Here is a 26,645-nt window from a genome sequence, read left to right as displayed (position 1 = left end):
ACTTTTCTCATGATATGTAGTTTGAAAGTGAGATTGGCAAATGTTGTTATATGTTAAATACAAATAAATTTTCTGTCCAAAGACTTTTTTATTACCCAGGAAACGCCGAGTAGCACCGCTAGTTTACAAATTTTTATAGCATTTTGGGGAAGCCAAGGCATGTAATGTTGTTCTAGTACACTGGCAGTTTCATGCACCATTAAAGATTGGCAGGTGTAATTAGTATGCCTACAATGATTCCTAGTATGGCAAAGTGGCTGCGTGGTGTAGTGGATAGCGCGCTGGATGGCAAAACTGATGTTTCCAAATTAAATATCAGTGTGAAGTAGTTTAGCTTTATAGTTTACTTTAGCTATAGCTGGACATACAACAGACCAACAAACAGTTAGATTTATGTATATAGATTTTCAGGCTATATCAACAAAACAATTTTTTTCATGATATTTCAGAGATGATACAAAAATATAAATTATCTGGCATTTACATGAATATAACTATTGGTGTATCACCAGCTTCAAAGGCAAGAATAGCCATCACTTGTAGCATGTTTCATCTTTAGTAATAGTCTATCACATTCTGTGATATACCATTGTTTCCAGCTTGCAAATAAATTTTCTTTCAGGTTAGTGCCACAAATTTGCTATTTTGTTTGTTCTTCTACACGGTCGGGTGGTATGCTGTCTGCCCCGCTGTACCCAACTACAGCAAACCCAAACTAATTCTATCTACGTCCTCAGCGCCAGCTCTGAGCACACCAATTACATCAAGAGCACCTCCAGGTATGAAACCTTGTATATCTTTTCAAATAGTTTTAGCTGCATAGGAGTATTTAGCAGGTGGTTAAGAAACTGAATTTATGATAATGGATTGAATCAATTTTTAAGCAATCAAAATGTTTATACAACTATATAATATTTATGTAATATGTACAGTAATTAGGATATTTAGTCTATATCTATGTATACCCATAAATCTTAATTTTTGTCATCGTGTGTGCGTGCTGGCGCATACACACGTGCCTACCTGTTAGTCTGGGTAAACGCTATGCATTTCTACATTCTTGGGCCAATTTCAGCTCAACGTAAACCCACATGCTCCATGCCTACTACCAAGCTGCTAAAAATATTTTTGTTTCAAAGCTTCATCTGGTTCGTGAGAACTATCCTCCTAAGCACCCATTGGTGGGCTACCTTATTTAAAATGAAAAAGGTCCTGGGCGATGTCGGGCTTATAACTAGTTGCTGCCATTCTTGCCAGCAAATGTTATGCTAATAAAAAGAATTTGAAATAAATTTCAATTCGGTTAATGCGAACTTGTAAAGTTGAGCTCAACTGATTGCAGCTAGTAACATGGGTTCTATGAGAGGCAACCAACTTATGGACATCACCAATGAGCGAAAACCATTGCGAGGAGATTATCCAAAGTCCAGTATTCCAGCAAAGAGCAAAACTGGAAAGGAAGAAAAAAAAGGCAAGGGCTCAAAAGAAACAAAAGGAAACCTTGGGAAAGCAAACAAGAAAAACCCACCAAATTCGTCCCGTAAAAATTGTCCTTGCACTGTTTTACCAAAGACGAAGGCTGCTGTTATTTTGGAGATCCAGGTAAAGGTTTAATTACTAAATTTTACGGAGTTACGAGTGAGGGAGGTTTGTTACCCCTCTTATTGGTTCATCCATAAAAGGGAGGTTTATTACCCATCTTATTGGTTCATCCATAAAAGGGAGGTTTATTACCCATCTTATTGGTTCATCCATAAAAGGGAGGTTTATTACCCATCTTATTGGTTCATCCATAAAAGGGAGGTTTGTTACCCCTCTTATTGGTTCATCCATAAAATGCTAAAGATAGGATAACATACAATGGTGGTGCAGAGTCTCATTGTCCAAACTCCTATAGAGAATGGTATTTCTAAGGCTAATTATGGGAACTCTCATTATTCAAGTTGAATTGGAGAACTTGCACCGATTTGAAGCTATACATTATATGGAATTTATTATGTAATACGATGCAAAAAATTTACATAAATTCTCAATGTTTAGTGGATTTTCCGTAAAAGAAGTTTATGTTAAGTTGCATCAACTGTAGAATGAACTGTGCATCAACTCATTCCATGCGAAAGAACTTGTCATTTCAAATAGCAATTCATATTACAACTTTACCATAATAATTCATTAATATATTATTGTTATAATATAGTGAATGCCATCTGTGTCCACTTCTATAACCTGTTAGGGCAGGTATAATTGAAAAACTCTTCAGCAAGTGATTGAATAATTGAGTAACTTGTTTATTTCTTATCACTAGGTTATCACAACAGCTTGCTAAGTAGTTCTGCTGCAGGTAGATTGCAATAATGAATTTTCACAAACATATATTCTGGGTGTGCTGGTTATTCCTGAGCCTGGCGCTTACAAGCCACTTTCAGCTTAATAAACTGCATTACTCTCTAGTCTCTACCTCTCTCTCCCTCACTTTCCCTCCCGCTCTCTTCCGCTCTATCCCGCTCTCTTTCGCTCTCTTTCGCTCTCTTTCGCTCTCTCTCACTCACTCTCTCTTACTCTCTCTCACTCTCACTCTCTCTTACTATTTCTCACTCTCACTCTCTCTCTTACTCTCTCTTACTCTCTCTCACTCTCACTCTCTCTTACTCTCTCTCACTCTCACTCTCTCTTACTCTCTCTCACTCTCTCTCACTCTCTCTCTCTCATTCTCTCTCTCACTCTCTCACTCTCTCTCACTCTCTCTCACTCTCTCTCACTCTCTCTCACTCTCTCTCACTCTCTCTCTCACTCTCTCTCACTCTCTCTCTCTCACTCTCTCTCACTCTCTCTCTCACTCTCTCTCACTCTCTCTCACTCTCTCTCACTCTCTCTCACTCTCTCTCTCACTCTCTCTCTCTCTCTCTCTCTCTCTCTCTCTCTCTCTCTCTCTCTCTCTTTCACTCTCTCTCTCTTTCTCTCTCTCTTTCTTTCTCTCTTTCTCATCCCTCTCTCGCTCTCCCCCGCTCTCTACCGCTCTCTACCGCTCTCTACCGCTCTCTACCGCTCTCTACTGCTTACTGCTCTCTCCCTCCGCTCTCTCTCCTTTTTTTATCCCTTTCCCTCTCCCTCTCAGTCTCTCTCACTCTCACTTTTTCTGTTTCTCTCTATATCTCTGATGAATGCTATTTGCAGATGAACAAGTCTAATGAGAGCTCAAAGCTTTTGCTTTTGAAATTGGAGACGACCAACACTTCTGGAGTTGTCCAATCTCCATACAATATTACTGAAATGAAAAAATACCTCACTAAGCAAAATGTATGTACATGATTGCTATGCAACTGGCTGTTTCTTTGTAAACCTTAGAGTTGTCAGTGACCAACGTACACAGAACCTAATCAATTACCATAAAACCTCTAATTGAGCGTCAAATTTATTTGAACCCCACCTCTAATAGAACACCACTATAAAAGAAAGGTTGAAAAATACAACGCCGTCCTTTAATTCAACGCCGCCTCTATTTGCCCGCCACTTTGACAGTCTTTGATCTTTACGAACCCATAATAGAAAGTGGTCGGTTGAAAAGCGTTCATGCAAAATAGTACCAATAATGACTCTGTTACATCAATAACAATTTTAACTTTAAAATGTTAAAACCGTTTTAAAAAATTAAAAACATAATGCCCGTTTTTAACTTCCAAGCCTTCTTGGTTTTTTTAAAAACTTTGAACGCGACCCCGTCAAAACAATTAATGACAGCGCCACGCTAATATTTTATAATCAAAGAAATTCCTTCTTTAACTCAGTCTGATACAGCGCCACCATTTATTTGACGCTACCTCTAACTAAACACTACTATAGGGAAAGGGTTGAAAACTAGAGTGTCAGGGGCTTTATATAGAGGTTTTACGGTAAATACATTGACAGATGGATTATGCAATTATTATTTTGCAGCTAGGAATTTTTTTCTTGCTGTCTTACTTTTGATATTGCACCATGTTACATTGTATTATACTCGTATATTATATAACAATATGTTTTATATATGTACAACTTATTTAGCAATAATTTTATTTCAAATAAGAATGTTTTTTAAATTATGCCATACAACAATAATGAAACAAAAAAAAAAGAAAAAAAGGCAACATGTTTTGTGGCAGACATCAATAATAATTAAAGCAAAGGCGGCGATAAAACGATATTTTAACAATTTACTAGCTATAAACTCAATAATATGTTCCTTAAAGATGCCATGAATCTTAAATAACCCTAAAATCTACTAACTTTGCGTCAAGTTCTTATGTTTATTAGTTATTACCCACAAATCTTGTGCACTGTTATATGTGAGTGTGAGCGTCATCATGTCTAAAATTTAATTTGTGAGTAAATAATAGTATTTTAATAGTAAATGATAAGATTTTACCAAGAATCTCACGAAACTCAGCTATAAAATAAAGTAGATGTCAATGATGATGACTACAAAGTAAGCTGAGTCGCTGACTACTGCAGAACTAGCTATTTTGATTAGAAGTCTTTGCAAAAGTCTACGTAAGGTGTAGGCTTATAAGTTAAATGTCTAAGTAAGATGTATAAGTTAGATGTTTAAGTAAGATGTATAAGTTAAATGTCTAAGTAAGACGTATAAGTTAGATGTCTAAGTAAGATGTATAAGTTAGATGTCTAAGTAAGATGTATAAGTTAGATGTCTAAGTAAGGTGTATAAGTTAGATGTCTAAGTAAGACGTATAAGTTAGATGTCTAAGTAAGATGTATAAGTTAGATGTCTAAGTAAGGTGTATAAGTTAGATGTCTAAGTAAGACGTATAAGTTAGATGTCTAAGTAAGATGTATAAGTTAGATGTCTAAGTAAGGTGTATAAGTTAGATGTCTAAGTAAGACGTATAAGTTAGATGTCTAAGTAAGATGTATAAGTTAGATGTCTAAGTAAGGTGTATAAGTTAGATGTCTAAGTAAGGTGTATAAGTTAGATGTCTAAGTAAGGTGCATAAGTTAGATGTCTAAGTAAGGTGTATAAGTTAGATGTCTAAGTAAGGTATATAAGTTAGATGTCTAAGTAAGATGTATAAGTTAGATGTCTAAGTAAAATGTATAAGTTAAATGTCTAAGTAAGACGTATAAGTTAGATGTCTAAGTAAGATGTATAAGTTAGATGTCTAAGTAAGATGTATAAGTTAGATGTCTAAGTAAGACGTATAAGTTAGATGTCTAAGTAAGATGTATAAGTTAGATGTCTAAGTAAGGTGCATATGTTAGATGTCTAAGTAAGATGTATAAGTTAGATGTCTAAGTAAGATGTATAAGTTAGATGTCTAAGTGAGGTGTATAGGTAAGATGTCTATGTAAGGTGTATAAGTTATATGTCTAAGTAAGGTGCATATGTTAGATGTCTAAGTAAGATGTATAAGTTAGATGTCTAAGTAAGGTATATAAGTTAGATGTCTAAGTAAGATGTATAAGTTAGATGTCTAAGTGAGGTGTATAGGTAAGATGTCTATGCAAGGTGTATAAGTTATATGTCTAAGTAAGATGTATAAGTTAGATGTCTAAGTGAGGTGTATAAGTTAGATGTCTAAGTAAGGTGTATAAGTTAGATGTCTAAGTAAGACGTATAAGTTAGATGTCTAAGTAAGATGTATAAGTTAGATGTCTAAGTAAGATGTATAAGTTAAATGTCTAAGTAAGGTGTATAAGTTAGATGTCTAAGTAAGGTGTATAAGTTAGATGTCTAAGTAAGGTGCATAAGTTAGATGTCTAAGTAAGGTGTATAAGTTAGATGTCTAAGCAAGGTATATAAGTTAGATGTCTAAGTAAGATGTATAAGTTAGATGTCTAAGTAAGATGTATAAGTTAGATGTCTAAGTAAGACGTATAAGTTAGATGTCTAAGTAAGATGTATAAGTTAGATGTCTAAGTAAGATGTATAAGTTAGATGTCTAAGTAAGACGTATAAGTTAGATGTCTAAGTAAGATGTATAAGTTAGATGTCTAAGTAAGACGTATAAGTTAGATGTCTAAGTAAGATGTATAAGTTAGATGTCTAAGTAAGATGTATAAGTTAGATGTCTAAGTAAGACGTATAAGTTAGATGTCTAAGTAAGATGTATAAGTTAGATGTCTAAGTAAGGTGCATAATTTAGATGTCTAAGTGAGGTGTATAGGTAAGATGTCTATGTAAGGTGTATAAGTTATATGTCTAAGTAAGGTGTATAAGTTAGATGTCTAAGTAAGGTATATAAGTTAGATGTCTAAGTAAGATGTATAAGTTAGATGTCTAAGTGAGGTGTATAGGTAAGATGTCTATGTAAGGTGTATAAGTTATATGTCTAAGTAAGGTGTATAAGTTAGATGTCTAAGTAAGGTGTATAAGTTAGATGTCTAAGTAAGGTGTATAAGTTAGATGTTTAAGTAAGGTGTATAAGTTAGATGTCTAAGTAAGGTGTATAAGTTATATGTCTAAGTAAGGTATATAAGTTAGATGTCTAAGTAAGGTGTATAAGTTAGATGTCTAAGTTAGGTGTATAAGTTAGATGTCTAAGTAAGATGTATAAGTTGGATGTCTAAGTAAGGTGTATAAGTTAAATGTCTAAGTAAGACGTATAAGTTAGATGTCTAAGTAAGGTATATAAGTTAGATGTCTAAGTAAGATGTATAAGTTAGATGTCTAAGTAAGGTGTATAAGTTGGATGTCTAAGTAAGATGTATAAGTTAGATGTCTAAGTGAGGTGTATAAGTTAGATGTCTAAGTAAGATGTATAAGTTAGATGTCTAAGTAAGGTGTATAAGTTAGATGTCTAAGTAAGGTGTATAAGTTAGATGTCTAAGTAAAGTGTATAATTTAGATGTCTAAGTAAGGTGTATAAGTTAGATGTCTAAGTAAGATGTATAAGTTAAATGTTTAAGTAAGATGTATAAGTTGGATGTCTAAGTAAGGTGTATAAGTTAGATGTCTAAGTAAGGTGTATAAGTTAAATGTCTAAGTAAGACGTATAAGTTAGATGTCTAAGTAAGATGTATAAGTTAGATGTCTAAGTAAGGTGTATAAGTTAGATGTCTAAGTAAGGTGTATAAGTTAGATGTCTAAGTAAGATGTATAAGTTAGATGTCTAAGTAAGACGTATAAGTTAGATGTCTAAGTAAGGTGTATAAGTTAAATGTCTAAGTAAGACGTATAAGTTAGATGTCTATGTAAGATGTATAAGTTAGATGTCTAAGTAAGTTGTATAAGTTAAATGTCTAAGTAAGGTGTATAAGTTAGATGTCTAAGTAAGGTGTATAAGTTAGATGTCTAAGTAAGGTGTATAAGTTAAATGTCTAAGTAAGGTGTATAAGTTAAATGTCTAAGTAAGACGTATAAGTTAGATGTCTAAGTAAGATGTATAAGTTAGATGTCTAAGTAAGACGTATAAGTTAGATGTCTAAGTAAGGTGTATAAGTTAGATGTCTAAGTAAGGTGTATAAGTTAGATGTCTATGTAAGGTGTATAAGTTAGATGTCTAAGTAAGATGTATAAGTTAGATGTCTAAGTAAGGTGTATAAGTTAGATGTCTAAGTAAGGTGTATAAGTTAGATGTCTAAGTAAGGTGTATAAGTTAAATGTCTAAGTAAGACGTATAAGTTAGATGTCTAAGTAAGATGTATAAGTTAGATGTCTAAGTAAGATGTATAAGTTAGATGTCTAAGTAAGATGTATAAGTTAGATGTCTAAGTAAGACGTATAAGTTAGATGTCTAAGTAAGATGTATAAGTTAGATGTCTAAGTAAGGTGCATAATTTAGATGTCTAAGCGAGGTGTATAGGTAAGATGTCTATGTAAGGTGTATAAGTTATATGTCTAAGTAAGGTGTATAAGTTAGATGTCTAAGTAAGGTATATAAGTTAGATGTCTAAGTAAGATGTATAAGTTAGATGTCTAAGTGAGGTGTATAGGTAAGATGTCTATGTAAGGTGTATAAGTTATATGTCTAAGTAAGGTGTATAAGTTAGATGTCTAAGTAAGGTGTATAAGTTAGATGTCTAAGTAAGGTGTATAAGTTAGATGTTTAAGTAAGGTGTATAAGTTAGATGCCTAAGAAAGGTGTATAAGTTATATGTCTAAGTAAGGTATATAAGTTAGATGTCTAAGTAAGGTGTATAAGTTAGATGTCTAAGTTAGGTGTATAAGTTAGATGTCTAAGTAAGATGTATAAGTTGGATGTCTAAGTAAGGTGTATAAGTTAAATGTCTAAGTAAGACGTATAAGTTAGATGTCTAAGTAAGGTATATAAGTTAGATGTCTAAGTAAGATGTATAAGTTAGATGTCTAAGTAAGGTGTATAAGTTGGATGTCTAAGTAAGATGTATAAGTTAGATGTCTAAGTAAGGTGTATAAGTTAGATGTCTAAGTAAGATGTATAAGTTAGATGTCTAAGTAAGGTGTATAAGTTAGATGTCTAAGTAAGGTGTATAAGTTAGATGTCTAAGTAAGGTGTATAAGTTAAATGTCTAAGTAAGACGTATAAGTTAGATGTCTAAGTAAGATGTATAAGTTAGATGTCTAAGTAAGGTGTATAAGTTAGATGTCTAAGTAAGATGTATAAGTTAAATGTCTAAGTAAGATGTATAAGTTGGATGTCTAAGTAAGGTGTATAAGTTAGATGTCTAAGTAAGATGTATAAGTTAGATGTCTAAGTAAGACGTATAAGTTAGATGTCTAAGTAAGGTGTATAAGTTAGATGTCTAAGTAAGGTGTATAAGTTAGATGTCTATGTAAGGTGTATAAGTTAGATGTCTAAGTAAGGTGTATAAGTTAGATGTCTAAGTAAGGTGTATAAGTTAGATGTCTAAGTAAGGTGTATAAGTTAGATGTCTAAGTAAGATGTATAAGTTAAATGTCTAAGTAAGATGTATAAGTTGGATGTCTAAGTAAGGTGTATAAGTTAGATGTCTAAGTAAGGTGTATAAGTTAAATGTCTAAGTAAGACGTATAAGTTAGATGTCTAAGTAAGATGTATAAGTTAGATGTCTAAGTAAGGTGTATAAGTTAGATGTCTAAGTAAGATGTATAAGTTAGATGTCTAAGTAAGACGTATAAGTTAGATGTCTAAGTAAGGTGTATAAGTTAGATGTCTAAGTAAGGTGTATAAGTTAGATGTCTATGTAAGGTGTATAAGTTAGATGTCTAAGTAAGACGTATAAGTTAGATGTCTAAGTAAGATGTATAAGTTAGATGTCTAAGTAAGGTGTATAAGTTAGATGTCTAAGTAAGATGTATAAGTTAAATGTCTAAGTAAGATGTATAAGTTGGATGTCTAAGTAAAGTGTATAAGTTAGATGTCTAAGTAAGGTGTATAAGTTAGATGTCTAAGTAAGGTGTATAAGTTAGATGTCTATGTAAGGTGTATAAGTTAGATGTCTAAGTAAGGTGTATAAGTTAGATGTCTAAGTAAGATGTATAAGTTAGATGTCTAAGTAAGACGTATAAGTTAGATGTCTAAGTAAGGTGTATAAGTTAGATGTCTAAGTAAGGTGTATAAGTTAGATGTCTATGTAAGGTGTATAAGTTAGATGTCTAAGTAAGGTGTATAAGTTAGATGTCTAAGTAAGGTGTATAAGTTAGATGTCTAAGTAAGGTGTATAAGTTAGATGTCTAAGTAAGGTGTATAAGTTAAATGTCTAAGTAAGACGTATAAGTTAGATGTCTATGTAAGATGTATAAGTTAGATGTCTAAGTAAGGTGTATAAGTTAAATGTCTAAGTAAGATGTATAAGTTGGATGTCTAAGTAAGGTGTATAAGTTAGATGTCTAAGTAAGGTGTATAAGTTAAATGTCTAAGTAAGACGTATAAGTTAGATGTCTAAGTAAGATGTATAAGTTAGATGTCTAAGTAAGGTGTATAAGTTAGATGTCTAAGTAAGATGTATAAGTTAGATGTCTAAGTAAGACGTATAAGTTAGATGTCTAAGTAAGGTGTATAAGTTAGATGTCTAAGTAAGGTGTATAAGTTAGATGTCTATGTAAGGTGTATAAGTTAGATGTCTAAGTAAGGTGTATAAGTTAGATGTCTAAGTAAGGTGTATAAGTTAGATGTCTAAGTAAGGTGTATAAGTTAGATGTCTAAGTAAGGTGTATAAGTTAAATGTCTAAGTAAGACGTATAAGTTAGATGTCTATGTAAGATGTATAAGTTAGATGTCTAAGTAAGGTGTATAAGTTAAATGTCTAAGTAAGGTGTATAAGTTAGATGTCTAAGTAAGGTGTATAAGTTAGATGTCTAAGTAAGGTGTATAAGTTAAATGTCTAAGTAAGGTGTATAAGTTAAATGTCTAAGTAAGACGTATAAGTTAGATGTCTAAGTAAGATGTATAAGTTAGATGTCTAAGTAAGACGTATAAGTTAGATGTCTAAGTAAGGTGTATAAGTTAGATGTCTAAGTAAGGTGTATAAGTTAGATGTCTATGTAAGGTGTATAAGTTAGATGTCTAAGTAAGATGTATAAGTTAGATGTCTAAGTAAGGTGTATAAGTTAGATGTCTAAGTAAGGTGTATAAGTTAGATGTCTAAGTAAGGTGTATAAGTTAAATGTCTAAGTAAGACGTATAAGTTAGATGTCTAAGTAAGATGTATAAGTTAGATGTCTAAGTAAGGTGTATAAGTTAGATGTCTAAGTAAGGTGTATAAGTTAGATGTCTATGTAAGGTGTATAAGTTAGATGTCTAAGTAAGGTGTATAAGTTAGATGTATAAGTAAGGTGTATAAGTTAGATGTCTAAGTAAGATGTATAAGTTAGATGTCTAAGTAAGGTATATAAGTTAGATGTCTAAGTGAGGTGTATAAGTTAGATGTCTAAGTAAGATGTATAAGTTAGATGTCTAAGTAAGGTATATAAGTTAGATGTCTAAGTAAGACGTATAAGTTAGATGTCTAAGTAAGATGTATAAGTTAAATGTCTAAATAAGATGTATAAGTTAGATGTCTAAGTAAGGTGTATAAGTTAGATGTCTAAGTAAGATGTATAAGTTAAATGTCTAAGTAAGATGTATAAGTTAGATGTCTAAGTAAGATGTATAAGTTAAATGTCTAAGTAAGATGTATAAGTTAGATGTCTAAGTAAGATGTATAAGTTAGATGTCTAAGTAAGATGTATAAGTTAGATGTCTAAGTAAGGTATATAAGTTAGATGTCTAAGTGAGGTGTATAAGTTAGATGTCTAAGTAAGACGTATAAGTTAGATGTCTAAGTAAGGTGTATAAGTTAGATGTCTAAGTAAGATGTATAAGTTAAATGTCTAAGTAAGATGTATAAGTTACATGTCTAAGTAAGGTGTATAAGTTAGATGTCTAAGTAAGATGTATAAGTTAAATGTCTAAGTAAGATGTATAAGTTAGATGTCTAAGTAAGATGTATAAGTTAAATGTCTAAGTAAGATGTATAAGTTAGATGTCTAAGTAAGATGTATAAGTTAAATGTCTAAGTAAGATGTATAAGTTAGATGTCTAAGTAAGGTGTATAAGTTAGATGTCTAAGTAAGATGTATAAGTTAGATGTCTAAGTAAGATGTATAAGTTAGATGTCTAAGTAAGGTGTATAAGTTAGATGTCTAAGTAAGATGTATAAGTTAGATGTCTAAGTAAGATGTATAAGTTAGATGTCTAAGTAAGATGTATAAGTTAGATGTCTAAGTAAGATGTATAAGTTAGATGTCTAAGTAAGGTGTATAAGTTAGATGTCTAAGTAAAATGTATAAGTTAGATGTCTAAGTAAGATGTATAAGTTAGATGTCTAAGTAAGATGTATAAGTTAGATGTCTAAGTAAGGTGTATAAGTTAGATGTCTAAGTAAGGTGTATAAGTTAAATGTCTAAGTAAGATGTATAAGTTAGATGTCTAAGTAAGATGTATAAGTTAGATGTCTAAGTAAGGTGTATAAGTTAGATGTCTAAGTAAGATGTATAAGTTAGATGTCTAAGTAAGATGTATAAGTTAGATGTCTAAGTAAGATGTATAAGTTAGATGTCTAAGTAAGATGTATAAGTTAGATGTCTAAGTAAGATGTATAAGTTAGATGTCTAAGTAAGGTGTATAAGTTAGATGTCTAAGTAAGGTGTATAAGTTAGATGTCTAAGTAAGGTGTATAAGTTGGATGTCTAAGTAAGATGTATAAGTTAGATGTCTAAGTAAGATGTATAAGTTAGATGTCTAAGTAAGGTGTATAAGTTAGATGTCTAAGTAAGGTGTATAAGTTAGTTGTCTATGTAAGGTGTATAAGTTAGATGTCTAAGTAAGGTGTATAAGTTAGATGTCTAAGTAAGATGTATAAGTTAGATGTCTAAGTAAGACGTATAAGTTAGATGTCTAAGTAAGATGTATAAGTTAGATGTCTAAGTAAGGTGTATAAGTTAGATGTCTAAGTAAGGTGTATAAGTTAGATGTCTATGTAAGGTGTATAAGTTAGATGTCTAAGTGAGGTGTATAAGTTAGATGTCTAAGTAAGATGTATAAGTTAGATGTCTAAGTAAGGTGTATAAGTTAGATATCTAAGTAAGATGTATAAGTTAGATGTCTAAGTAAGACGTATAAGTTAGATGTCTAAGTAAGGTATTTAAGTTAGATGTCTAAGTAAGATGTATAAGTTAGATGTCTAAGTGAGGTGTATAGGTAAGATGTCTATGTAAGGTGTATAAGTTATATGTCTAAGTAAGGTGTATAAGTTAGATGTCTAAGTAAGGTGTATAAGTTAGATGTCTAAGTGAGGTGTATAAGTTATATGTCTAAGTAAGGTGTATAAGTTAGATGTCTATGTAAGATGTATAAGTTAGATGTCTAAGTAAGGTGTATAAGTTAGATGTCTAAGTAAGATGTATAAGTTAGATGTCTAAGTGAGGTGTATAAGTTAGATGTCTAAGTGAGGTGTATAGGTAAGATGTCTATGTAAGGTGTATAAGTTATATGTCTAAGTAAGGTACATAAGTCACATGTCTAAGTTAGATGTATAAATCAGATGTAAGAGTTAGATCTGTAATGGACACATAAATGGCGTAGCATAAAGTCATTGCCAATAGCCACTTAGCTTCATAATACGCTGCAATGATAAAAGCAACAATGCGAATGACAAAAGTGTCACATTTCCGACCAGCTTATCCATGTTGTCACTCTCATTTTCAACTTTAGTTAAATTCTATGTTTATACAAATCTTTCCTTATTTTAGTTTAATTTTTAAAACAAATATAAGAATGGCAGAAATGTGGTGACTTGTCTGAGAATTGCGTTGAAAAATAAAATAATAATAAAAGAATAAAGTATCTAACTCAACTACAACTTGACCTATAGTAAAACTATTTTTACTTATTTGATTGCCTTTGTATGAATCTTATAATACACTTAATGTAAAATACTTTGTACCTGATTTTTTACCTTTAGCATAGGACCTTGCAGCTATTTGACTGGAACCACAAGTGGTAGTATTGTACCATATGTACTCTATTTTAACGAAACACACAATGCACTTGCTCATACTTTCAACCACAGATAAAAGTACTTCACTAGACTTTCATTTCAAAGTCGTAATACTTTGCTGTTTGCAAGGTAACACTATTGAAGTTTACTTATCGTAAAACCTGTAATTGAACGGCATCCTTTATTTGAACACCACTTCTAATAAAGCGCCGCTCTAAGGGAAAGGTTGAAAAATAGCGCACCACAGCATTCATATAAAGGTTTCATGGTATATTTTTACATCGGTTAGTGTGTTAAAGTGTACGAATTTTGATTTGGCTTCACCTTACATTCTTGTTTAGCCAATAAAACTAAAATGTTGCAGGAGAGGATAAGTTCTGATCAAGAAGTGCAACAAATCTTACAAGCACAATTAAAATCATTGGAAACTAACCTCAGCTCAGTTCTTTCGCAGCACAAGGGCTATGACATGGCTGCGTTAAATACAAAAAGAGACATCGAAGAGTTGTACTCTCTTATCAGTGCTAATGGGTAAGACAGCTAATATTCTCTATTTTATTTGTCTTTACAGGACTTGGTGATACATTCAAAACTAAAACCTTGCAAAAAGCTTGTATGGTTAATTTCATGTAGCATGATACGTGTATAAACTGCTTTCAAATGAACATACCAAAGATATAAGTCTTAGAGATATTTTCAATTCCATGAGTATATTATTTTGAAGAGCTAAGGCAGATGTTTGAACAAGTTTGCTGATTTTTTTGAAACATTAAATATAGGATGTAGTTCATTACTCGCAAACTGTTAACCCTTTCGAATGATAAACATTGCAGAAGTTACCAAATTATGACGAAATGATAATAAATTTCATAGAGTGATGATCGAAACTTATAATATGCATTTGATGTACAGCTTTACTGAATCCATAAAGCAAGCACTATTAATATGTAATGTGTATGTATTGTACAGCTCTACTGAATCCATGAACAAGCAAACATTCTTAACTTATAATGCATGTGTAATGTATAGTTCTATTGAATCCATAGAGCCATTGAATCCATAAATTATTGAGTGTATGCAATGTAAAGTTATCACGAATTCCATAGAGCAAGCATCATTAATGCTGATGATGATGTGACATATATGAAAGAAGAGCTATCAAAGTTAGCCAATAACTATAAAGACCTCAAAGCATATGTATCTCACGAGCTTGCTAACTACATGTATGACAAGATATCATCAAAGGTTAGTAGCAACTGTATGTACTACACACAACCAACATCTGACCTTCAAATGTCGGTAGACTTATAAACATTTCTGTCTACAATGCTAGGGGGATGCGACTTCAACACAGTTGAACTATCATTTACATTGCAGATACTCGACGCTACCAGAAAATCTGTTAGACCAATATCCTACTCTTTTAGACAGTTTCCCCCAAAAGGTAAGACATGGAAGTTCTGTATGCCCCTTACAAAGTTTTTTCTTAAGTTTTTCCGCAAAGTCTAACGACTGTTTGATAGATCTTTGAACTGCAAAGAATAAAAATAATCATGGCACAAAAATAAAATAATAAAACACTTCTCTTTTGTATTTGCCGTTTATTCCATAGGGCTGCATGCCAATATTTAATTAATTTCAGGCCTTCACTAGACCAGATTCCCTCTCTTGAAAGGAGAGGAATGGTATCCAGCGGTCAAGAACAGGTCAAGAAATGTTAACATTTCCATCCTGTCTCAGTGGCTGGCCGATAAATAAGTTTGTTTATCTTCCCTCTAGATGCTGTAAAGGTGAATCACTAATATAGCGCAGGGATTTTACAGACATTGTTTTTGGTTCTGTAAAGGTGTCCAGTTCACTCTTCCCATTTGTATGAGGGTTGACGGTATAGTCACCTTCGGCACCGGACTACATGTCTTACCAGTTACAAGTTTCATAGTGCCTGAACTGACCTAGTTTCATAGTGCCTGAACTGACCTAGTTTCATAGTGCCTGAACTGACCTAGTTTCATAGTGCCTGAACTGACCTGCATCTATACAAAAGTGTAAATAAATAATCTTTAGTTATGAATAGTTGAACACAGTTCAAAACTTGATTCGAAAACTCCACTAAACACATTTCTGACTTTAACCTGTCAACAGCTAACAGATTTGTCTGCAAGGCACCTAATTGTGTGAGTGTTACCTTTTAGCAGCTATTTTGTTAAGAGACATATTCCTACCCGGCAAGATAACGATATAACAGAGGTATTTGACTCTGTACGACTATGACACACGATGAATGTCTTACTATTATAATTCATAGATTGTGATGAACTTGCTGCTAAAGGACATATTGTGAGTGGAGTTTATGAAATTTGGCCTCCAAGGATAAAGAATAAGGTGCAGGTTTATTGCCGCATGTCGGAAGGTCGAGGCTGGATCGTCTTGCAACGTCGAAAGGATGGGATAACGAGTTTTGCTAAGCCCTTGAAGGATTATGAGTTTGGGTGAGAAAGAGAAGCTATGTTTTAGAGTAGTTAAATTGGTTAAATAGGTAATTGAGTGGTTAAATGGAATAGTTTGTTGAGTTAACTGGAGTGGGTTAAATGGAGAAGTTAAGTGGGTTAAATGGAGTAGTTGAGTGGGTTAAATGGAGTAGTTGAGTGGGTTAAATGGAGTAGTTGAGTGGGTTAAATGGAGTAGTTGAGTGGGTTAAATGAAGTGATTGAGTGGGTTAAATGGAGAAGTTGAGTGGGTTAAATGGAGTAGATGAGTGGGTTAAATAGAGAAGTTGAGTGGGTTAAATACAGTAGTTGAGTGGGTTAAATGGAGTAGTTGAGTGGGTTAAATAGAGAAGTTGAGTGGGTTAAATGGAGTAGTTGAGTGGGTTAAATAGAGAAGTTGAGTGGGTTAAATGGAGTAGTTGATTGGGTTAAATAGAGAAGTTGAGTGGGTTAAATACAGTAGTTGAGTGGGTTAAATAGAGAAGTTGAGTGGGTTAAATAGAAAAGTTGAGTGGGTTAAATGGAGTAGTTGAGTGGGTTAAATGGAGAAGTTGAGTGGGTTAAATGGAGTAATTGAGTGGGTTAAATGGAGTAATTGAGTGGATTAAATAGAGAAGTTGAGTGGGTTAAATAGAGAAGTTGAGTGGGTTAAATAGAGAAGTTGAGTGGGTTAAATAAAGAAGTTGAGTGGGTTGAATAGAGTAGTTGAGTGGGTTAAATGGAGTAGTTGAGTGGGTTAAATAGAGAAGTTGAGTGGGTTAAATAGAGTAGTTGAGTGGGTTAAATGGAGTAGTTGAGTGGGTTAAATGGAGTAGTTGAGTGGGTTAAATAGAGAAGTTGAGTGGGTTAAATGGAGTAGTTGAGTGGGTTAAATAGAGAAGTTGAGTGGGTTAAATGGAGTAGTTGAGTTATGGTTTCACAGTTTGCTGTTCAGCACACTAAGCATGAATACACTTTATTATGTATTAAACCGCTGCGATAGGCTTGGTTAAACATAAATTATTATACGGCTGATTACCAATCTAAAACCTTTCGTAAATCTCATTATGCTCATGGATTCACCGTAAAACTCATCTGTTTCTACAAAATAATATAAATTAATTGACTAGATAAAAGTATAAAATCCGTAAAAGATTTTTGAAGCAATGTATTAGGTATGTCAACGGCGCGTAGTACTTGCCCGGTAACAGTATGTTTATACTACTGTAGGTTTGGCAGTCTCTATGGTGACTTTTGGCTAGGCAACACCTTGATCAATGCTCTTACAAGTAATGGTGAATACCAACTGAAGATTGAACTGATAGATTGGGACAACCGAGAGAAAATAACTCTCTATAATCATTTTCAAGTAGAATCAAAGGAGAATGACTACAGACTTGTCATTGGCAAGTAGGTTAATAACTTAAGTACTTTGATATCGCTGTGTATACTAGTTTATCAGTTCACAAACTTTAATTTCTGTCACTAGCATTTGTACCTCTCTTATTTGTGCCAGCTTTATTGATTATAATGACACACCAGCAGCATCTGACACAAAATTGGTGTATCCAGTATTATCCAGAATCATAACGTTCGTACTTTTCAACTTTAACTCAACTATATCTAATATAAGAATAAACCCTGTTCAATGTGTTCACACAGACTGGTTGGATTTCCAAATGAAAAAGATCCGATTCTCGCTCATAATGGATTGGGTTTCTCAGCTCCTGAAACAGTGGGGTACAGTAACAGGTGTGCAGACATATCGATGTCAGGTAAACCAGTTTCCTAACTTAGTACAGTAGGTTTGTGCATACATCTCTCAAATTTATAGAGCTTCACTGTTTTACTATGTTTATATATATAGTAACAAAACTGTTTGAAATCTAAAAATTAATTCAATACTAGATAATAAATATTGATTTTTAATCTAATAGTAGTTTGGCTGCACATGCTCAAAGATACTTCTCTATCAGTATAACCGCTAAGTTGTAACTAAAAGTTGTCTTACCTCTTTGATCCTTTTGCCAAACATTAGAATTTTATCACTTGAAGCTGTCTCTAATCTCATAGATTAAGTTATTCTTTTAGTTTTATTTTGATTGCAGGGTGGTGGTTTCCCCGTACCCTGCCATGTGGCCAGGCTAATCTGAATGGTATATACTCAACTAGTTCGAGGTCTAAACGTGACTGGTACGGTAAAAGGATCTTTTGGGTCGATGAGGGCAACAGGAGCTTTGATGTTAAATATGCCTCGATGGAAATATCTAAGCGCATTGCTTTTTAAAAAGACAACCTAATAACCTCTCTGTCAATGAGAGAGTGTCCTGCAAGTTTAAGGCAGTAAACTGTGATAAAGTTTTAGATATGTTTAAAGCATTTGCTAATCTCCAGCTAGCAAGCCTGACAGAGTTGGTATTTGCTAGCAACTCTAGCACTGAAAGTTACAATCCTCATGTCTTACCAGCTGGCATTTGAACAGCCAAAATATAAATGCCTATACTTATGTATATCCATGCTATTGTACGAATTAATAAAGCTTTAATGTTATTGCATTTAGCAGATAAATATTGACGACTTTGCTGGGATTATAGTTGCTATTAGATATGAATAAATGGGCAAGGAGAGAAGCAGTAAAAATCATAGCTGATTATGAAAAATGCACCTACTTTAGATGCACTACTACTTCAGTCATACTAGTTGTACTACTACTTGAGTCATACTAGTTGTACTACTACTTCAGTTATACTAGTTGTACTACTACTTCAGTCATATTAGTTGTACTACTACTTCAGTCATACTACTTGTACTACTACTTCAGTTATACTAGTTGTACTACTACTTCAGTCATACTAGTTGTACTACTACTTGAGTTATACTAGTTGTACTACTACTTCAGTCATACTAGTTGTACCACTACTTCAGTTATACTAGTTGTACTACTACTTCAGTCATACTAGTTGTACTACTACTTCAGTCATACTAGTTGTACTACCACTTCAATCATACTTGTTGTACTACTACTTCAGTTATACTAGTTGTGCGATTACTTCAGTTGTACATTCTTAACTGCGCATAAGCTCAGCATGGAATTCTTAATACAGATACCACGATTCATCTTTTCAGTGCTTTTTTCATCTGATTCTCCAACAATACAAACACTGTGAACACAATTGAACATTTCATTAAATCCATAAAACATGAAGAACTTTCTACTTGGATATATAATAGGTTACAAATGGCACAAACGATCAGCTGTACAATGTCTGTATTTATAAACAAGTACTTGGATATATAGGTTACAAATGGCACACACGATCAGCTGTACAATGTCTGTATTTATAAACAAGAACTTGGATATATAGGTTACAAATGGCACACACGATCAGCTGTACAATGTCTGTATTTATAAACAAGAATTTGGATATATACAGTAATAGGTTACAAATGGCACACACGATCAGCTGTACAATGTCTGTATTTATAAACAAGAACTTGGATATATAATAGGTTACAAATGGCTACACGATCAGCTGTACAATGTCTGTATTTATAAACAAGAACTTGGATATATAATAGGTTACAAATGGCACACATGATCAGCTGTATAATGTCTGTATTTATAAACAAGAAGATTGATATAGGAACTAGCAACAGAGTAAAACAATTAGCAAACAGGCATAGATGAGTGCACTACTTAATTAGGTGACCTATGAACTAATATTGATGAATGAACTTAATAAAGATAAAGGTAATAACAGTTTTTTATTTTGTCTTTTGGAACCTCAGCAATTCATTAATTATTGTCAGAAAAAGTGCATGATTGCAATTGTCATCGTTTTTATTAATAAATAGTTCATTGTTTATTGTTTCATTTTATGTTTCTTCTGCAACACGAGCAAACAATATGTATATATGTTCCAAGTTTAATATCATTCGTATATATGTTCCAAGTTTAATATCATTTGTATATATGTTCCAAGTTTAATATCATTTGTATATAATTATGTTCCAAGTTTAATATCATTTGTATATATGTTCCAAGTTTAATGTCATTTGTATACATGTTCCAAGTTTAATATCATTTGTATATATGTTCCAAGTTTAATGTCATTTGTATATATGATCCAAGTTTAATGTCATTTGTATATATGCTTAAATTCAGAAAACATTTATATATCTGGTTCAAGTATATATGTATATTGTTGATTGAAACTGCTGAAAACAGTGAACTGGTTCGACACTTACATTGACATCATCTTTGTTTCTTGCACCAATGTAGCTATTTCTACTGTCCAAAGAACACACATACATGGAGCATTCTTTTCAATTATCTAAATGAAGACATAATTCCTTCTTTCAATCGCACTAAGAATATGAATCTTCATTCAGAAATGCAACTGCTTTTGATAGTCCTAGTCAAGTAGCTACTACAAATGCTACTACTAACCTGCATCTAAGAGCTTCCATGAGCTGAGGTGCGACAAACTTTTCTTCGTAAACTATATCAAATTATTTTTATATAGAAAACTCAACATAAAAAATCTAAACGACAAATCCTACAAGGATAAAAAGCTTGCACTGCCAGATGTTTAGTTTTTCAAATTTTTATAGCAAACTTTTATGCACACTATTAGCACAACCAGATGCTACAAATTGCAGAAGATTTTATTCAACCTAGAGCTGCTACTAACTATGCTGCTACCTTCTCTTGACAAATAATCTAATAGAAATATAAAAAAAATGATCGTCCTTTAATCTGTAACAAACAGGTTTTAAAGATACATGAGATATATATGCGCTGTTTATGCGCAGAATTATCAAACTAGAGCAAATGGATATCACAAATAATTTGAATTCCTAACTTAGGGATTGTTAGGTAAGAAAATTGCATAGCAAACATTGCGAGCAGCTACTTCAGTGGCTGGCCCACCAACATAGAGCAGAACAAGTACCAGCCGCTACAGCTATTAACATTTGAAAGGCGACAGTAAGTCACGCGCTTACGCATGTAGGTAGCGGTATAGATTTATTAGCTCGCACATTTAAACAGCTGCTGGAAATATGAACCAAGGATACTCTTTCAATATGAACGACTTAATCTCTGAAGATGAGTTACGTAGTTTGCTATCTCCTCCGCCATCTGTGATGAACCAATTGCTAGTAGCAAACACTGACTTCTGGGCTTATGTCACATGTACCTATCCTGATACACACAACATCTATCTCTCATGCGACTACCAAGAAAGGTTAGAAGCGCTCCCTGTTCAAGAATATATTCCCGGTATTATGGAACTAACTAAAGCTGAGCGACTCTCATTGATGGCCGATGAGAAAAATCGAAGGAAAACATTTTTAGCCAACTGGCCGCATGCGGATGTCCCGAACCTAACCGGTAACGACATGGCGGCGGCAGGTTTTTATTTTTTGGGTGAAAGTGACAAAGTGCATTGCGCTTTTTGCCAAGGCATTCTCCACACATGGATGGAAGGTGACAGACCTCTCCTTGAGCACAACATAGCCTTTGGATTTTGTAAATTCATTCGTGCGATGAACTCTAGCAATGTACCTGTGAAACCGGTCACTGATCTAGACCTAAATAAAATAGCGAAACTAATTGTTACTGGAGGGTCGATGCCCGAAGACTTGTCTGATATTGGCATTAACGCTGCAGGCGATAATGAAAAATTGGCTTTTCAAAGGACGTATTCCGATGAGACAGTTCGAAAGAAATCCTTCTATAACCAAACGACTAACAAAATGATTTGGCCCCATCAGAACAAGCAGCGATATGAAAGACTGTGTAAAGCGGGTTTCGTTTACATAGGATCAAACGATGCCGTTAAATGTTTTAGCTGCCATATTGTAATAGAGAGTTGGATAGAACGTGATAATCCATATGTGGAACACGCTCGTTGGTACCCCGAATGTCCACACATGCTTGAGTTCAAAGGAAAGAGGTTTGTTAACACTGTCCAAAAGTGTACACCAACATTAAAAAAAATGAACCGGAGAATGTATGAAGAACGTACAAAGGTGGCGCAGCCGGACAGTCAGACAGACAGCTCGGAGGTAAACAGTGCTTTTGAACAATTTGAAGCTTGCCTGAACAGGAAACTATCCTTAGACGCGGTAATAGATGCATTCGAACAGAATGATTACAGTGCGTTTAAGAATATGGAAACCTGTGTAGAGGCAGTCAATGCAATGGTGAGAAAATTAAAGGGCCTAGAAGAAGCAGCCAATTCAGATGAACAAGGAAGAGAGCTTGCAGAACAGCCCCTTAGTAAAAGGCCATCTACTAACCCTGCATTTTGTAGGCCTTGTGAGCTTCAAAAAAATGAACAAAAGCTAGCTTCGCATGTGACTACACCGTGTGGACACATGGTCTTTTGTGACAAGTGCGCAAAGGAAATAACGGAAAAACTCAAAAACTCGGAAATTGTGACATGCCCATTTCATAATTGTGGTGCGAAAGTCGTGGCACTCTTAAAAGTATTTGTTTGAGAATATACTAATGTTACTAAGAATTCTAATGTCAATTTGGAGCTTCAGTGTTGCGTCAATATAACAAAGAGAGGACAACAAACAAACACTATATTTACTAGTTTAGTATATTCAGTATATATTCATACAACTAAAAAACAAATTATTTATGTTTTAAATAGAATAACATAAAAATCCTGTTACATCTCAAGATGATAGTTTAATTAATATCTTGTTAAGAACCTTCGGAGACTCACAGGCACAGGCAAATAAGAGAAAGATTACAGAGGTCTTCCATCTTTCATCTACCTTGTAGAAGCAGGAGACGTCTTGAACACGCCGGGTTTCTTGTTTCTGTAAAAATAATGTCATTAGAACTAAAGTGCTTAGTGTAGAAAAAAAAAACTTGAACAGAGTGAAGAGTGTTGTGTAAGCAATAGAAAAGCGAAAAGAAAAAAGACAATATAAAAAAATTAGATGATAGATTAAATAGATTAAAAATAGATAAAAAATAGGAAGAGACCTGGTAACATGAGATAGTGTAGTGAGTAATATTACTGGCGCAATGTTTCCTGTGTTACTGTGTTGCTGTGTTACTGTGTTGCTGTGTTGCTGTGTTATTGTGTTACTGTGTTGCTGTGTTATTGTGTTACTGTGTTACTGTGTTATTGTGTTACTGTGTTATTGTATTACTGTGTTATTGTGTTACTGCGTTATTGCGTTACTGTGTTGCTGTTTTACTGTGTTCCAAATTATGCCAGCTGCAAGATAGAAACAGCAAAACTTTCAAGTCACGCGAATTTTGTTACTTGCTAATTTTTATCGAATGTACCATGTTTGTAAAATATGAAAATGGCTCTCGTGAATGATGCGCAAGAAAATGACATGCAAGCTTTATGTTATTTACACTATTTTCGCTCTTCAGTCATTTCTATTTCGAATTGACAAGACAGTAGTGAGCCTCCATGGCCTCCAGCAAATAATTTTTTATCGTTTTTTTACACAATATCGTAGCAATATTGCGAATTAAAGAGTTAATCCGCAACATGCGAATGTCTATTCAAATACTTATCACACGGTAACTCAATGTGCGCACAACTCCAACTCTGCACCATCTGTACAATAAGGAGATAGTGTACGTGAGACAAGAGGTCAAGGAATAGAGATAAACACAAAGGATGTAAACAAGTACACATGAACAAATAAATTATATAACCCAAAGTCGTTGCATTATTACCCTTTTTTTATTATGATTTTTAAATTAGCAAGTTTTTTCAGCCCTGAGATAAACACAGTCTTGTACCTAAACAAATTTAATTGGAAATATTTCAAATCTTTAATATGTAACAGATGAATATCCTTTATACATTTGAGATGCCATCAGAGCCAGTCAAGGAAAATTCAGTCGAGCTCACTGCATAGATAAACCTGTCTTTGATACCAGAAATAGTCTTCTTTGTCTCTTTACAGACAAACTGTTTGACAAATAGTCATCGACTTTATTTATAGCATTAGCCCATGAGAGGCAAGAATATTTTGGATCACAGCCATTTGCTGCTACAAATTTGAGTTATGCATATAGTTTTATGGAAACCGTCGGTGTTTTCTGCCTTTACATGGATAGTAAAGTGCTGAGTCTTATCTAGACTCAGTTCCATCATACGTCCTGCATCGACTTTCCATGACTGACCTTGTGTGCACATGTTACTTTCTTTCTAACTATTTTGTATTTGGGTTTTATGTTTCGTACAAAGTTCAGATTTGTAGAGCGTGACATAAACATGCATGGACAGTTCTATTTAGTTGAAATATGTCATAAACTACCATATATGATTAAGGAGATTTTATCTCTTTACGATATTTTGTGCAAGTGAATTGGAGGTGCCCATAAACCGGTGGGCAGATTTTCAAGAGCTGTTAACCTTTGTTAACTGTTAGTAGTTATTAACTGTTTGTTAACTATTAGTAGTCATTAGCTGTTTGTTCAATGCTATTAATTTGAAAGGTTATGGTTCCATTTTTGATGTTATTTACTTTGAAAGTTTAATCATCATATTTTTACATATACTTTTAGTTATAAATTAACTAAATCAAAACTATCGTATCTTAAATTACATTTTATTATGATAGTTAATAACAACAATGATTGATAAAAACAGCAATTGGAAAATGCTGAATCAAATACTAACCGAAAATAGCGTGCAGAAATTATATGTACAAATAACACTGTTTCTATTTTTAAAGGATTCTTTGTACGAACCATTCTTCTAAAAATGAACATCAAGAGAAAAACCTCCTGTAGCTCTGCACAATTCCATACATGGACACTAAGGAGAACATGCTAGAAAGCACCTAAATTCAGCATTAATACTCGGGCTATGATCAAAAAGGAAAGAGAGATGCATAGAAAGATCTTATTTCGAGTTTTTGATGCAGACAAAAACTTTATCTAATATTTTAAAAACTGCTTTAAAAGCTATAACATGCTGTTCTCAGTAACTGTATGAAAGTTTAATTGGAAATTTTAATCTTAACTTTACATAAAGCTAACGCAAGTTTATTTGAACCTTTTACAAAGATGCATGAACGTCGAGAATCATTTTTTGGCTACAAAAAAATGGTAGACATTTGAAGTTGTGAACTTTTTGCACAAAAAGTTTGTGCAAAAAAAACCTGCTAATAAGTTAATGGTTAAAATTATTTGCCTCACTATAAAAACAAATTTGGTATCTATTTTGTTGTCCAATTAAACTCTTTAGCGTGAGTTTTCTGGTTTCTGTAACTCACCGTGAACGCAGTCCTTGTATCTGTACAGCCAATCATACGCGCACTTGTCCCCAGCCAGCACATGACAGTCAGCAAGCTCTGTTACAAACTTGTAGAGGAGCTCACATCTGCCAGTTCCAGAACGATAGTTGACTGCCTTACACTCTGATATATCATTACATCGTCTCTGACACTCAGCCAAGCTGTTAAGCGTCATTACCTAAACAATCATCATACAGGGAGCACCTGCTAATTTACAGCAATTCAAATTAGGAATTTGAATCTATTGGAGATTATCTTCCCTTACATTGCTGACTGGGAACACAAGTAGTTCAGATAATACATGTATCTCACCGTAAACGATTTACTAATTATTAATTGCTAAATAATTTATGGTTTGCTAATTGCTTAGTAGCTTATAGTTGCTGATTGCTTATCAACTTGTAGTTACACACTATTTAGCTACCTGCAGTTTTCGATTGTTTACCTGTCCAAAGTTGGAAATTGCTTCCCTATGCATACCTATTGCTAAATATTCAAACAGCTGTATTTGCTAATTGCTTGCTATTCCAAAGTCGCAAAGTATCCATTCGTATTTGGTAATTGCCTACCCATGCCAACTTGCTACTTATCTACCAGTATTTGCCGATTGCTTACTTACATGTATCTAAATTTGCTAATTATTTACAAGTATTTGCTGATTGCTGGTTTTTGAAAATTATTTACTATCTGCCTATCAGCATCTGCTAATTGCTTTGCTTATTGCCATTTGTTAAGACAAACAGGCTCTTTACAGATCTAGATGTATATAACACAGCATATGTATGATGAACATCAAATCATCTCTTTAAATTCCTGTTGCTCGTTACAGGTCTGAGAAAATAAACAATATTGTCTAATAATAACAGCCAGCAATTATTTCTTATCAGAAGACATGACAGGCATGAACAAGTTGAACATTGATAAGATGTCAGACACAGGCAGGTTGAGCATGGCCAATATGACAGCCATAACAGGTCACGGTCAATGCCCAAATGTAAAATGTAGAGGTGTTTCAATTATTATACTTGTGCCGTGACAAACTAACTGCAGAAAGAACCCTTTTGTTAATCAGCCGCAAATTTATGAATTCATTAACATTCATAGCGTAGTTGTAATGAAGATTTGTTTTAGGTGTTGCGCATAGTATTTTAAAGAAGTGTCTAAAAAAGCTTAAAAGACATCAAATGAGAAAAATGCATAATTATTAACATTAGTTTCAAATTTTCATTTAAGAATTAGAAAAAGGTGAAAGAGATTAGCCAACAATGCTTTCAATTTTGACTGAGAATGATATTGAAAGCTTACCTCAATAATTGGCAGTTCTACAACTTTACTGGTTCCAGTAGCGGCTCCCCTCAAAGTTTTATACGCACAAACATTTTCTATAAAATGTATAAATTGCTAACATACATACTCCGTAAAGAAAAATAAATTGGTAAATAACATCTATAAGAA

The 26,645-nt window shown here is 33.4% G+C and overlaps 2 protein-coding genes across 2 annotated transcripts; both read left to right on the top strand.

Annotated features, from left to right (window-relative positions):
• Positions 1 to 1,350: 1,350 nt before the first annotated feature.
• Positions 1,351 to 18,183, top strand: LOC137406698 (angiopoietin-2-like). Its single transcript, XM_068093312.1, has 9 exons — positions 1,351 to 1,602; positions 3,175 to 3,297; positions 13,796 to 13,962; positions 14,538 to 14,676; positions 14,809 to 14,875; positions 15,737 to 15,920; positions 17,127 to 17,306; positions 17,559 to 17,671; positions 18,005 to 18,183. The coding sequence occupies exons 1-9, from the start codon at positions 1,351 to 1,353 to the stop codon at positions 18,181 to 18,183; spliced, it is 1,404 nt and encodes a 467-aa protein (XP_067949413.1).
• A 2,777-nt stretch (positions 18,184 to 20,960) lies between these two features.
• Positions 20,961 to 22,403, top strand: LOC137406697 (baculoviral IAP repeat-containing protein 7-like). Its single transcript, XM_068093311.1, has one exon. It carries the CDS (start codon positions 20,961 to 20,963, stop codon positions 22,401 to 22,403), a length of 1,443 nt encoding a protein of 480 aa, XP_067949412.1.
• Positions 22,404 to 26,645: the final 4,242 nt, after the last annotated feature.

The sequence above is a fragment of the Watersipora subatra genome, chromosome 10, assembly GCF_963576615.1.
Source record: "Watersipora subatra chromosome 10, tzWatSuba1.1, whole genome shotgun sequence".
Lineage (NCBI taxonomy): Eukaryota > Metazoa > Bryozoa > Gymnolaemata > Cheilostomatida > Watersiporidae > Watersipora > Watersipora subatra.
The sequence above is the reverse complement of the archived record's forward strand: the minus strand, read 5'-3'. Positions and strand labels throughout refer to the sequence as shown.